This window comes from Hibiscus syriacus, unplaced genomic scaffold (genome assembly GCF_006381635.1).
Source record: "Hibiscus syriacus cultivar Baekdansim isolate YM2019G1 unplaced genomic scaffold, ASM638163v2 tig00110044_pilon, whole genome shotgun sequence".
Lineage (NCBI taxonomy): Eukaryota > Viridiplantae > Streptophyta > Magnoliopsida > Malvales > Malvaceae > Hibiscus > Hibiscus syriacus.
Window position 1 is genome coordinate 593,468 of NW_024062574.1, and position 12,414 is coordinate 605,881.

A 12,414-nucleotide genomic window follows, 5' to 3' on the forward strand; every position below is an offset into this window, starting at 1 on the left:
AAGGTATATTGTAGATTTGGTGCATTGTTAGATCCCTCATTGACCTAATTTGAAGCACTAAATTGGTAGGCCAATTGGAATTCAATTTTGGGTATTGTTAAAGTGAAGAAAACAAAACAAAACAAAAGGGCAATGAAAAGGTGTTAACATGGATTTTGACTTCATTTTTAGTGGTTACCGGTAAGCTCTTTTATTTGACCAATCTCTTGCCCTTTAAATGAGTTGGTTTTAATTGAAATATATATATTTTTGTTTTTCTTAAAGAAAAATGGGTCTCATTAAAAATCTCTTCTAAGATTTATAAGGGGAAAAGATTGGGTGCCCTAGGACCTTGTATTACCAGAAAAAAAATCATTGGATATAGAAGACGTAATAATCTCGGGACAAACCGAATCAAAATACAAGACTTTTCCATACGGAGAGCCCACTTAGTCAAAGTATGTGCCATAGTATTAAAAGCTCTAGGAACAAAACACACTTTGTAATTCAAATTAGCATTCAAAATCCTAAAAGCTTCCCGAAGATGATAACCCAACGTGGACAAGTCCTCCTCCGGTCGAGACATCTTGTTGACTACATGCGTTGAATCTGATTCAAAGATTACGAGCATCCACCGGTACTCACTTTCCAAAAAAAGTGTTGCATTCAGAGAATGAATCTCTGAAAGCCAGCTTCAACACAACCTGGTGACGAGGCAGCCATGTTGTCAAGTACTTGGCCAATGACATCTCGTACAATAACCCTTATAGATGTTATACGCCCAGTATGTAGAATCAAAAGCATCATCCAGATTATTCTTCATAAAACCTAGAGGGGAGGTTGCCACTTCGTCTGATCAATACACGAAGTTGCTCCTAAAGAAGACCGCAAAGCCCTTTCTCTCCCCAGCATGTGCTTTCTGGCCAATAGGTAGTCGTGTTGAAGGGAGACAGCATTGATGGCCAATATCCATGGGTTGTAGCTTGTTATCATGCACTTTAGAATTCCTCTCATTCCAGAGGTACCAAAGCAATACAAGAAGGCAAACAAGGCCAACTAGATCTAAATTAGTAAGCACCAAAACTAACTAATCCAATGGAGAAACAAGATAGTTAGACAAGAACGTACCATGCATACTTGCACAAATAAAAGTAATTTCATAAAATATGAACTACCGTCTCCTCTTCCAAACTGCACATTGGACAAGGGCCATGACTTAAGCTAATGTCACGTAACCAATTGGTAAACCATCACACGTCACTCTCCAAACAAAGATCTTAATCTTAGGCAGGATCTGTAGTTTAGCAACTATTTTCAAACTCTGGAAGCAGACATCGGAGAATGATTGGGACGTTGAAATCACCAGTTGCCTGAAATGACAGAGTATATACCAGAATCATGATTACCCCATATGATCACATCCTTTTGGATTGGAGCGATGAGTGTCAATAAAATTGAAAAATATATAAAATAAATTATAAATTATAAACTATTTAATTATATATATTAAATAATCATATATGTTATTTACTATCTTAGTCCAAATTTAAAGTGATTTAATACAGTCAAAATTAATTGTGTCCAATAATTAAATAAATATGAATAATGTATGTGTAGATAACAACAAATTACATCTAATTGATTTTGTATTGATTAGAAATTAAGGTTAATATGTGTAAAGTGATATTCACCAAATTATACATGAAATCTACTTTTTTAATATTATATCCTTGATGAAACCCAGGATTGTCAATGTCTTTAAAATAAGAAGAAGAATAAGAACATGCACGACGATGGAAAATATGAATGGGGGATGTCTAACCCTAAAATATATTATATATAATTAGATTAAAAATATTTTTTAAATTGATTTCGATATTGATTTTGAGTATTTCCTTCATAAAACTCATCCTGAACATAAATGTAAAAATGATTGTCCCTGTAATTGCCCTATTCACTTATATTCGGTACCTAAATTTAAATTAACCGATTAACATATTAAATAACAAAAATAAATAATAGGATAAAGTACACATTTAGTACTTAAGCTATCAGTTTTGATCTGTTTTAGTAATTAAACTTTTAATTTTTCAAAATCATACATAACGTTTAGTTTTTATTTCATTTTAGTATCTTATCGCTAAAAACTTAACACGCTTAGTATTTAAACTATAAGTTTTGGTCTGGTTTAGTACATAAACTTTAACAAAAATTCAAAATTTAATGTTAAGTTTTAAACGGTATACTAAAATAGAACGAAAACTAAAATTTAGGTATGGTTTAAAAAAAATGAAAGTTTATGTACTAAAACAAATTAAAAGTGATAATTTAAGTAATAAACACGTAATTTACCCTAAATAATAAAACTTACTCCACATTTAAGAGTGATTCAACTCAACTTCAGATATAATCGACAATAGTAGTGTATCGAATACCAAAGGCAAACACTAGCTTTTTCAAGTAATCCAATCCAACGGCAGGGAAGCTCTTAATCTAGTCAGACAAGAAGTCAAAAGCTGTATTATTTGGGGGACCAAAATCCCACCCTACATCTGTAAAGTTTAAAATATTCAATTAAAATAAAATAAAAGTGCTTACAAAGAAACAATTGTTGGTTTACGCTCCACTAAAAAGATTAAATTAAATTTTCTTAAACCCATGATTGTCTCCACATGATTCCAACCCATAGTGCCCTAATTTTTAGTGATTTTTAAGGTATCCCAACCTTTAATTGTATAATTAATTAAACCCTAGTAACGTCTTTTCCCTAATTTTTATTTATTAATTGTCTTTAGGGTACCCCAAGTTCACCAATGCTATATGTCCTAGGTGGCGAGTTACCTCTAAAGCTCAAGGGGTGTGACTAGATACTTTCATCATCTTATGATAATTTCATTTTTTTTATTTGGAATATTTTATATTTATGTAAAATATAATTGATTAATGATTTATATTATACAATTTGAAACATTTAAAATTCATATTATATTTGTATTATTTACATTATATTTTAATTTTTTTATCATGTTTATATTTAATAACACTTTCTTGATTTATCTTCTTCTTTTATTTTATTGTTTTATATTTTCTTAATGGTTTAGTTATCCTCAATTAATCTCATTTAGTTTGGAAAAGTTAAAAAAATTAAAAAAAATTGATGAACTTTTAATTGTAATGACAAGAAGGATGAGGTGTAAAGAGAGAGATTGAGCAATTACACCTAAATATATAAAAGTCAAATATATTATTATTCTCGAGTCAGATCAGATATTTTTATCCTAAACCCAACCTGAATCGAACTCAAGTTTCCACAAAAAAATAATCCTATAAAATTAGATCAAATCAAAATTTATCAAATTAGAGTCAAATATCTATTCATAATTGAGATAATTGAGAATGTTTCGGATGATTCATATAATTTAAAGATTGTGTGAAGAGTTACAAAAGTTGTTAAAATACTCGCACCAAAGAGGTTTAAATCTAGAATTTGACGGGTTTCGATCCATATCTAAGGCATGTCCTTATGTGTAAACATTTTTTTTAGAAAAGAATGCTCTATATGTCTCAGCACTTGAGATCCCTTACCATAGTAAAATGAAAACCTGAGGACTTGTAGACTTCAATAATATATTTAGGGCAGAGCAACGAAACCGAGAAAATCAAAAAACCGACACGAATCGAGTAAAACGGTTCGATTCGGTTTGGCTTTAAACGGTTCGGTTTTCGGTTCGGTTTAAAGGCTTCATTTTTTTGATTCGGTTCGGTTCGGGTTTTCTTTATGGAACCTATTTGTTCCATATTGAACCGAATAGGCAATTTTTGTAAAAAAATTATAGTTTCAAGTGATTTTTTTATTGAAAAACCGATAAACCGAACCGAACCGAATCGAAAAACCCGAACCGTTAAAAAAACCGAATCGAACCGAAAAAACCGGTTTCAGTTTTTTCGGTTTTTTAACTATTCGGTTTCGGTTTAAATATTGAAAACCCGTTTATTTCGGTTCGGTATAATTTTTGGTAAAAAACCGAACCGAACCGAACCGAATACACCCCTAAATATATTTACCATTCAATTATTGAACTTACAGAAAAAAACATGAGACGATGCTACTTATCTTAATTAATTTTAACATCAAATTCTTAAAAGATATTTCTGCTATAATTAAAAGGAGGCTTCTGTTTGGAATGATGCACTTAACCAAAGTAGCTGACCCTATTCCCATATGTATTGGGGTGAGGGGGAGATAAGGTAGTAGATTGTCCCCAACGTCAGGTTAAGTGCAGCTTCCGTGGAAAACCGCAGTCAGAATTATGAATTGCCCACCGTGGGATTCAATCCCACGACCACAAGGTTAAGAGCCTTACGCTCTACCAACTGAGCTGGACGGGCAACTCTCTCATTGTCGTGATTATCCATTATAATTTTATAATGCAAACAAATTCTCTTCTAATAATCATCAAAGGAAAAAGATATGAACTCTTCTTAAAACAAAGATTATATTAATGAAGCATATAATAATATAGGTCCAAATTAATAATAATTATATTAACGAGACAGGTGTCAATCGGTAAAGTTTTACAGTGAGACATACACAAACCCTAATGCTCATTGGTTTGTCTTCATCCTATATAGAAAAATCTAAAGGCTTTTATTTTAATCCTAAACCACCATGCTTATCCACACCATTAAGCGCTTATTATTCAGCTAATTAATCTGACGTGGACTCGATCGAATATCGAGTTACATAAAAAATTATAAAAACAAAAACTCGATTCGTTTCGAATTCAATTGAAGGAATGAAATTTTCAAAACCCTAAAATTACATGCGATTATTAATTAATGTAAACACAATTGAAGAATCATAAGAGCACACCGGTGTGGAGAGCATCTGAAAATATGTTGTATTAGATTTTATCCTCTTGGTCGGATTACATAGATAATGTTTATAAATTAAAATTCAAAGATGCAAAAATTAAAGGAGGAATATGATACCGATTTATTAAATTAAAAAAAATAATTAAAGTTGGTATTAAATAAATAAATCGTTATCGTTATCGTCATCGTCATAGTTGTCTTCCTTTTCCATTTTGTTATTTCTTTCCAGGAAACAGGTAAAAGCAGCCTACTGTGACGTATGGGGTCATTGATTTGTGCAGGTATGGCTGTCCATGCAAAGCAAGTTGTTAAAGTATTGGGGGGGGGAATCTAATAAGATATAATCTATTATAATTTAATTTATTATTCACATTATATTTATACCATCTTTCATTTTACTTTCTATTATGAAAGAGTTATTAATGAGATATTTTTTATAAAAAAATTATATCTTAATATAATAATGTAATTTTAATACTATAATTTTTTAAGCAAGACAAGGGACATATTCTAATTCGAAAATGATAAGGCACTTAAACGGCAACGTTTCGAATGGTTTTTTTCCCCACTGTTTGCTCGTTTACTTGCAAAGGAAAAAGGTGAAATTCAATGACGAATAGACGATGAATGGGGTCAATTATACGAAAACGACAACATTAGTTGAAAGCATACGTGGACATGTGACCCCACATGAAGTGAACTACGTGTAAACTCCAGTTTGGCAAACCGGCATGACGTGTACCGACGATAACCAGCCGAACCGCTCGAAGGTTGTCTGCGAAGGAAGAACCGTTCTTTCTTGTAAACTACACCCCCATTGTCACTAGAGTTTTAATGAATTTTTATTTTGATAACTAAAGTTTTAAAATTATTTATGATTCTGAAGGTTATCGATAAATCATAAATGTCACTCTATTGTAGAGATATTTATAAGACAAATTCAGTTGAGTTTGAGTTGAACTTATATATAAAATTAATACATTTTATATTTGTTCTAACTGATTTTGATAAAAAATAAAAAAAATCAAATATTAATATAAACATTTATATTTAAGTATGAGTTCATTTTTAACCTAATTACTATTTTTATATCTTTTGTTTTATTAAAATTATTTTTTACTCTTTTATAGTTGAATAAATTATTTTATTTTCCATATTTATATTATATAATCACATATTATTATAAATTTAATTTTATATGGTACAAAATATATAATTTATTAAAATAAAATAAAATAAAATAATAAATATTATATAAAAACAAAAATGTGTTATACTCAGACTTTTAGGGCATCTCCAGTGTGGATCTCTACTCTAACGCATCTCTATCTCTATTTTAGAGATGAAACAGTAATTCATCTCCAGCGCTATCTTTACATTACCACTAACTCTACTTTATTCACAATATTTAATTATTATAATATTAGTTTTACAAATATAAAAAAATTAAAAAAATCCAAAAAATTATAAAAAAAAAATAGTATAATTATTTATCTAATTTTAATATATTTTTATCTATTTTATAATTTAATATATTTTAATTAAAAAACAAAAAAGCAACGTTAGCTACAGTACCGCGCTAGATATAGCTCGATACTGGAGCACATCGATACTATAGCGTTGAAGATGGCGCAGGGCTGGAGCTGGTTTTATCTCCACACTGGGATATTGATGATATCTAACGCAGAATTGGAGATGGCCTTAAGGTTGAAGTCAATGGCAAAGTTGTCATTTTCATGGTTAGCAATAAATGTAATAATTACAACATAATTTTTGAAATTTTAATGACTAAATAAAATATCATTGACCATAAATGTAGTTTACCCTTTTTATATTTTTAAAAGATCAAGATCCAACACTTCCCACGTGTTCACGTGGACCCCACAGTCTTATGGTAGAATCCCGTAATTATCACCATCTTCCGAGGGCAAACTATTAATTCCCCAAGTCTTCCTTTCAATTAAAATAAAAGAAATGAAAAAGAAAAAACAACCCCAAAAATTCTGCCGGGTTAACTCGAGCCAACCCTGTTGCCTGTTTCGAAGCAGACAACGAAAGAGACGGCAACAAACGGCAATAAGTAACGTTCAAATCACACTTAACGCCTCTCACCCGTTTCCCTAACCACACGCGTCCCAATGCTCAACCATCCGTACGTATAACACCGTTAAGTAACGTCCGTCATGTTGACTCCTCCTCAGTGACCCCTTAACCTTCCTTACCGGTTAAATACGGAACCAGAGTTAGTCGGTTAGTTAGTTAAATTAAGCCTTAAACATGCGAAAAACAACACTTTCCACAGAGAAGAAAACCAAACAAAAGAGGAAGAATCGAAGTTTAAAGGCAGACAACAAAACAAAGCAGCGTAATATAAGACGCTCGCGAAGCGATTTTGGGGGGATTCTCTTCCTTTTCAGACAGAGAGTATAAGTGAAAAAGCGGTTTTCTCCTGGGGGAAGTAAAGGCGGTATTGTAACCGTTAAAGCGGTTTTCGGTTACGGTTTTTGGATCTCGCGATCGTTACGGAGATGGAAAAAACAGTGTTTGTGGAAAGTGTTGTTCTCTTGGAATCGAAGAGTCGAGCAGTTAAATCGTGTTGATGAGCTCTGTTATTAATCGTAATTATTTGGTTTTATTTTGGTGATTAAGTGTATATAATAAGTGAAGTATTACAACGATTTGGAGGATTTATTTGGTTTTTTGAAATTGCTGCTCTGCTACTGTTCCTGCTTGTTGACTCGGTTAGTTGGGGATAGTCAAATGGCGAATAGATTCGGGTCGTTTTCGCAGACGAATAATGTGTCCTCTGAAGGTAAGAAGAATTTTCCTTCATCTGCTTTCTATTTTCTGGATTTTTTTGCAGGTTTTCATTTCCTTTTTGTCTGATAGGAAACGGAAGGGATGATCTATATACGGAGTTATGGAAGTTATGTGCCGGACCACTGGTTGAGGTTCCTCGAGCTGACGAGAGAGTGTATTATTTTCCTCAAGGGCATATGGAACAGGCAAGTTTTTTTCTCCTTTTTTCGTTGTTTTTTTTATTCTTTCTTTTTTTGACCTGATTTCATTTTAGTCTGCTTGTTTTATTCGGAAATTAATTGTGTTTTTATGGAAATGTTTGAAACGGGTTGTCGATTGAAATATTGCTATTTTTGGTGGAGATTGTTTTAGTTGGAAGCGTCCACTAATCAGGAGTTGAATCAGCGGATTCCGTTGTTTAATCTTCCATCGAAGATTCTTTGCCGCGTTGTTCACATTCAGATGCTGGTAATTTTCCATATCTGATTTTCCAATTGGTTTGTATGGGTTGTTGTAGTTTCTAGACCGGGTTTTGTTGTCTGTTTGGTTGCTGAGAAAATGAAGAAAACAAAAATGAAGTGGAATAATTATTTGGATCTATTTGTTTTTATTGTTTTTGATCTTGAAGAGAATCTAAACCTTAAGCTTTCAATAATTAACTTTTCTTTTTGATTAATTAGTTTTATTGGCTAGATAAATTGTTTTTTCAGTCCAATGTTAAGTGATGTAGACAAAGTGGATCATATTATGGACTTTACTGCTTTTAGGCTGAACAAGAAACAGATGAAGTTTATGCACAAATAACTCTGTTGCCGGAACCGAATGTAAGTAATCAATTTTGATCCTTTCTGATTTGAACATATATAAGTATTAGAACGCAAAAAAAAAGTTGGTCTCTCTCTCTCTTTTTTATTATATTGTTTGAAATTATTGATCTCCAGTTATGTTTTTGGTTAACTTGGGCTGTTTAATGTGAAATGGGTTTGTGGGTTTACAATGGTGTTTGATCGAAATGTAATTGGGGTATGGGTTGTATGCTTTTGGTTACATGGTTTTGGAGTTAGTTTAATGGGTATTTGGGTCAAATGTAAATGGGTTTGTAATTGAATTGTACATGGACTTTAATGGATATTTATTTGGTGTTGGGTATAAAAAAATCTCCAATTGTGTTTTTGGCATTTTATAGCAACCTGAGCCAACAACTCCTGATGCATGCCCTCCTGAGCCTCAAAGACCTACAGTTCACTCATTCTGCAAGGTTTTAACAGCCTCGGACACGAGCACTCATGGAGGGTTTTCTGTTCTTCGAAAACATGCCACCGAATGCCTTCCTCCACTGGTATTGTGTTCTAGATCAAGCTATTTGTTTTGGCCTTTTCATCTTCTGTCAACTGTCACAGATTTTCATTTTATTGATTTCTGGAAGTGGTTGTCTTTCAGGACATGAACCAGGCAACGCCAACCCAGGAATTGGATGCAAAGGATCTTCATGGTTATGAGTGGCGCTTTAAGCATATTTTCAGAGGTAACTGAAACACCTTATTTACTGTCGTCTTCATTCAAAATTTTGATATTAAAGTGCCTCTTTGGTTTTGATAGATATGAGATACTTTAAGCCTTTATGATTTGACCTCTCATTCTATGTAAGAGGTACGTCCACCATGATTTAGCAAATCACACACCAGTTATTTGTTTATGTATGAACAGGCCAACCAAGGAGGCATTTGCTCACAACAGGGTGGAGTACATTTGTTACTTCAAAGAGATTAGTTGCTGGTGATTCCTTTGTGTTCCTAAGGTAGATGGTTTTTTTCATTTTTCTCCACTTTGATATTTTTGTGTGCCTGCATGTGTTCTTCTCTTTGCTGGTTATATTCATTTTTATTGTAGCTGATGAGCTATTCATTTAATACTTGGTCCCCTAGAGGGGAGAATGGGGAGTTCCGTGTTGGAGTTAGGCGGGTAGCTCATCAACAGAGCAGCATGCCACCATCAGTGATTTCAAGTCGGAATATGCACTTAGGAGTTCTTGCAACCGCATCCCATGCTCTTTCAACTGAAACCCTCTTTGTTGTCTATTATAAGCCAAGGTATGATGATATTTATGGATTTGCCAAAAATGAGATTATAATTATTTTCTTTTCTCATTTGTTTCATGTAAAATATCAGGACAAGTCAGTTCATCATCAGGTTGAACAAATATTTAGATGCTCTTAATAATAAGTTTGCGGTTGGCATGAGATTTAAGATGAGGTTTGAAGGGGAAGATTCTCCTGAGAGAAGGTAGTGGAACTTAACCACATGATTCTTCTGGGTTGGTATTTTTTTAAGAAAAAAAGGAAAATCTTTTCTTTAAGTGCTTACTCAGCATACCTTGATTGATAAGGTTTTCTGGAACAATTGTTGGGGTTGAAGACTTTTCTCCTCACTGGAAAGATTCAAAATGGCGTTCACTGAAGGTAATTGGTTCTTACACTATATATCCAACTTCAGTTTAAATTGTTAAGGCTGGTCATGTACATCAAAGACTTCTTAATGCTTCTCAACAGGTGCAATGGGATGAGCCTGCCTCTATTCAGAGGCCTGACAGGGTTTCACCATGGGAGATAGAACCCTTTGTTGCTCCAATTCCACCAACTCTTACTCAACCGAATGCAGCTAAAAACAAAAGGCCTCGACCACCCACTGAAAATCCTGCTCTAAGTAAGACATACTTTTCCTTGTATTATTTATGTTTTGTACTTATGTTTGTTATATCTGATTTGTTCCTGGGAATATTGTAGATATGTCGACAACAGCATCAGCTCCTTGGAATTCTGGAGTGATGCATTCCCATGATCCAAGTCAACGTAACATTTCTTCCGAAGCTAAAAGAAATGAGAACCATGTCATGTGGCATCACATGCAGACAGAGATGAACAGTAGTTGCATTTCTGTCTCAAAGACTCGAAATGAAGCAAGCTGGCTGACTTCTGGCATGAGTGTTTCTCAGCATCTGTTTCCTGATGCAATACAGGGTAGCAAAAGTGTGTCTGGTTGGCCTCTTCTTTCAGGCTTTTCAAATCCACAACTGAAGGATGATTCAACCTTTGATCCAATTGAAAAGTTAAAGAAATCTGAGACAGCTGCTCGTTGCCGATTGTTTGGTATTGAACTGATAAACCACTTTGTGAACTCAACTCCAGTGGAGAAGACACCTACACAACTTTCTAATGTGACTGCTGGTCCAACTGAAGAACATGGTCTAAGTACTCTGTCACCCACTGATTCTGACCAGAAGTCTGATGTGTCAAAAGATTGTAAAGACAAGCAGCAGGAACAGTTACAGGTATCATCAAAAGAGATCCAGAACAGGCAAAGTTCTAGTTCTACAAGAAGTCGTACTAAGGTATTGAAAGTAACATATTTTCATATGATTGAAAAACCATCGACTTTGAACAATTTCCAATAAATATTTTTCCAATAAACTCTCTTTGGGGTTGTATATGTGAACAGGTTCAGATGCAGGGGGTTGCTGTTGGTCGTGCTGTGGACTTGGCCACATTGGCAGGGTATGATCAGCTTATAGATGAACTAGAGGAGATGTTTGATATTAAGGGAGGGCTTCGCCCTAGGAATAAGTGGGAGATAGTCTACACTGATGATGAAGGGGATATGATGCTCGTAGGCGATGACCCATGGCTGTAAGTTACTTGATGCACGTTATTTTTCCTTTTCATAATATACCATAAAAAAAAGAATTTATCTTATTGTCTTCTAATTTACATCCTTTCAGGGAATTTTGTAATATGGTAAGAAGAATATTTATCTGTTCAAGCCAGGATGTGAAAAAGATGACCACAGGAAGCAAACTTCCCTTGTCTATTATTGAAAGTGAAGGGACTGTAACTAGCTCAGACTAAGCCTGAAAACTAAAATAAGAAACTTTTTATATGTACCTGCTGTTTTTTTTTTGTTGCCAGTGGGAGCTTTTGTAAGACTTCTGAGCTAGGGGTTGTTAGAGTCTAGGGACACTAATCACTAGCTCGATTTTTGGAAGACTAAAATACATCACCTGGATTTGAAGAACCAAGACTTGTTCGAGAATTAGTATGGCTTAGAGGCTAGGACTAGGTTTATGTGAATACTTATCATCGTTGTGGTGGGTGGTGGGTTCAGGGGGTGTTTCTAACTTTTTTAGTTTCCTCTGCTTGTAAATATGAAACGTGTCTTGTTTTGGTTTTCATTAGTCGTTAGTCTGCCTGGGTCGGGTTTCGTTAGTGATTAGCCCCGTTTGTCCGACTAGAAGGATATCAGCCTGGATTAGGATATGAAGCACTGATAGAAGCTATTGTCGAGTAAGCGGTGAGCTCATTGGGGAATTGATGTTGGTTGGGTAGCAGGCTAGCAGCACAGCCAATCTAGTCCTTTTGTAAAATTCCATTGCTTTGCCAAACTAAAGACCTTTTCACTCTCAAGCAATTAGTTCATATAATGTTAATTCATTTTGTAGGGATGTTTAATCTCTACATTACCCATTGGCCCCATTAATTGTTTATGGAGAGCTTTCTTTAGTCTTTAGCCAATCTTGTCAATTTAAGATCGTCAAAGTCTTGATCCTTATTCTAGCTTTGACCTGTCAAAAAGGGGTGGGTTATCCGTCGAACTTAGTACTCTTGGCATCAGGCAGGCCTCATTTGGGTCATACTTTATAATAAAAAAGTGATCATTTTAATTTAATTATAAAATAAATGGAATTATTAATGATTTTTTATTGTTGGT

General features: G+C 33.9%; 1 protein-coding gene and 1 non-coding gene across 2 annotated transcripts; one reads left to right on the plus strand and one right to left on the minus strand.

The window, feature by feature from the left end:
* Positions 1 to 4,295: 4,295 nt before the first annotated feature.
* TRNAK-CUU lies at positions 4,296 to 4,368 on the minus strand. Its single transcript has one exon. It is a non-coding gene; the product is annotated as a tRNA-Lys (tRNA).
* A 2,950-nt stretch (positions 4,369 to 7,318) lies between these two features.
* Positions 7,319 to 11,721, plus strand: LOC120213733 (auxin response factor 9-like). The gene is made up of 14 exons (XM_039211790.1): positions 7,319 to 7,666; positions 7,744 to 7,859; positions 8,026 to 8,121; positions 8,421 to 8,477; positions 8,840 to 8,992; positions 9,094 to 9,178; positions 9,361 to 9,451; positions 9,579 to 9,743; positions 9,823 to 9,936; positions 10,040 to 10,112; positions 10,203 to 10,356; positions 10,437 to 11,041; positions 11,149 to 11,336; positions 11,429 to 11,721. Exons 1-14 carry the CDS (start codon positions 7,615 to 7,617, stop codon positions 11,553 to 11,555), a joined length of 2,076 nt encoding a protein of 691 aa, XP_039067721.1. The 5' UTR covers positions 7,319 to 7,614; the 3' UTR covers positions 11,556 to 11,721.
* Positions 11,722 to 12,414: the final 693 nt, after the last annotated feature.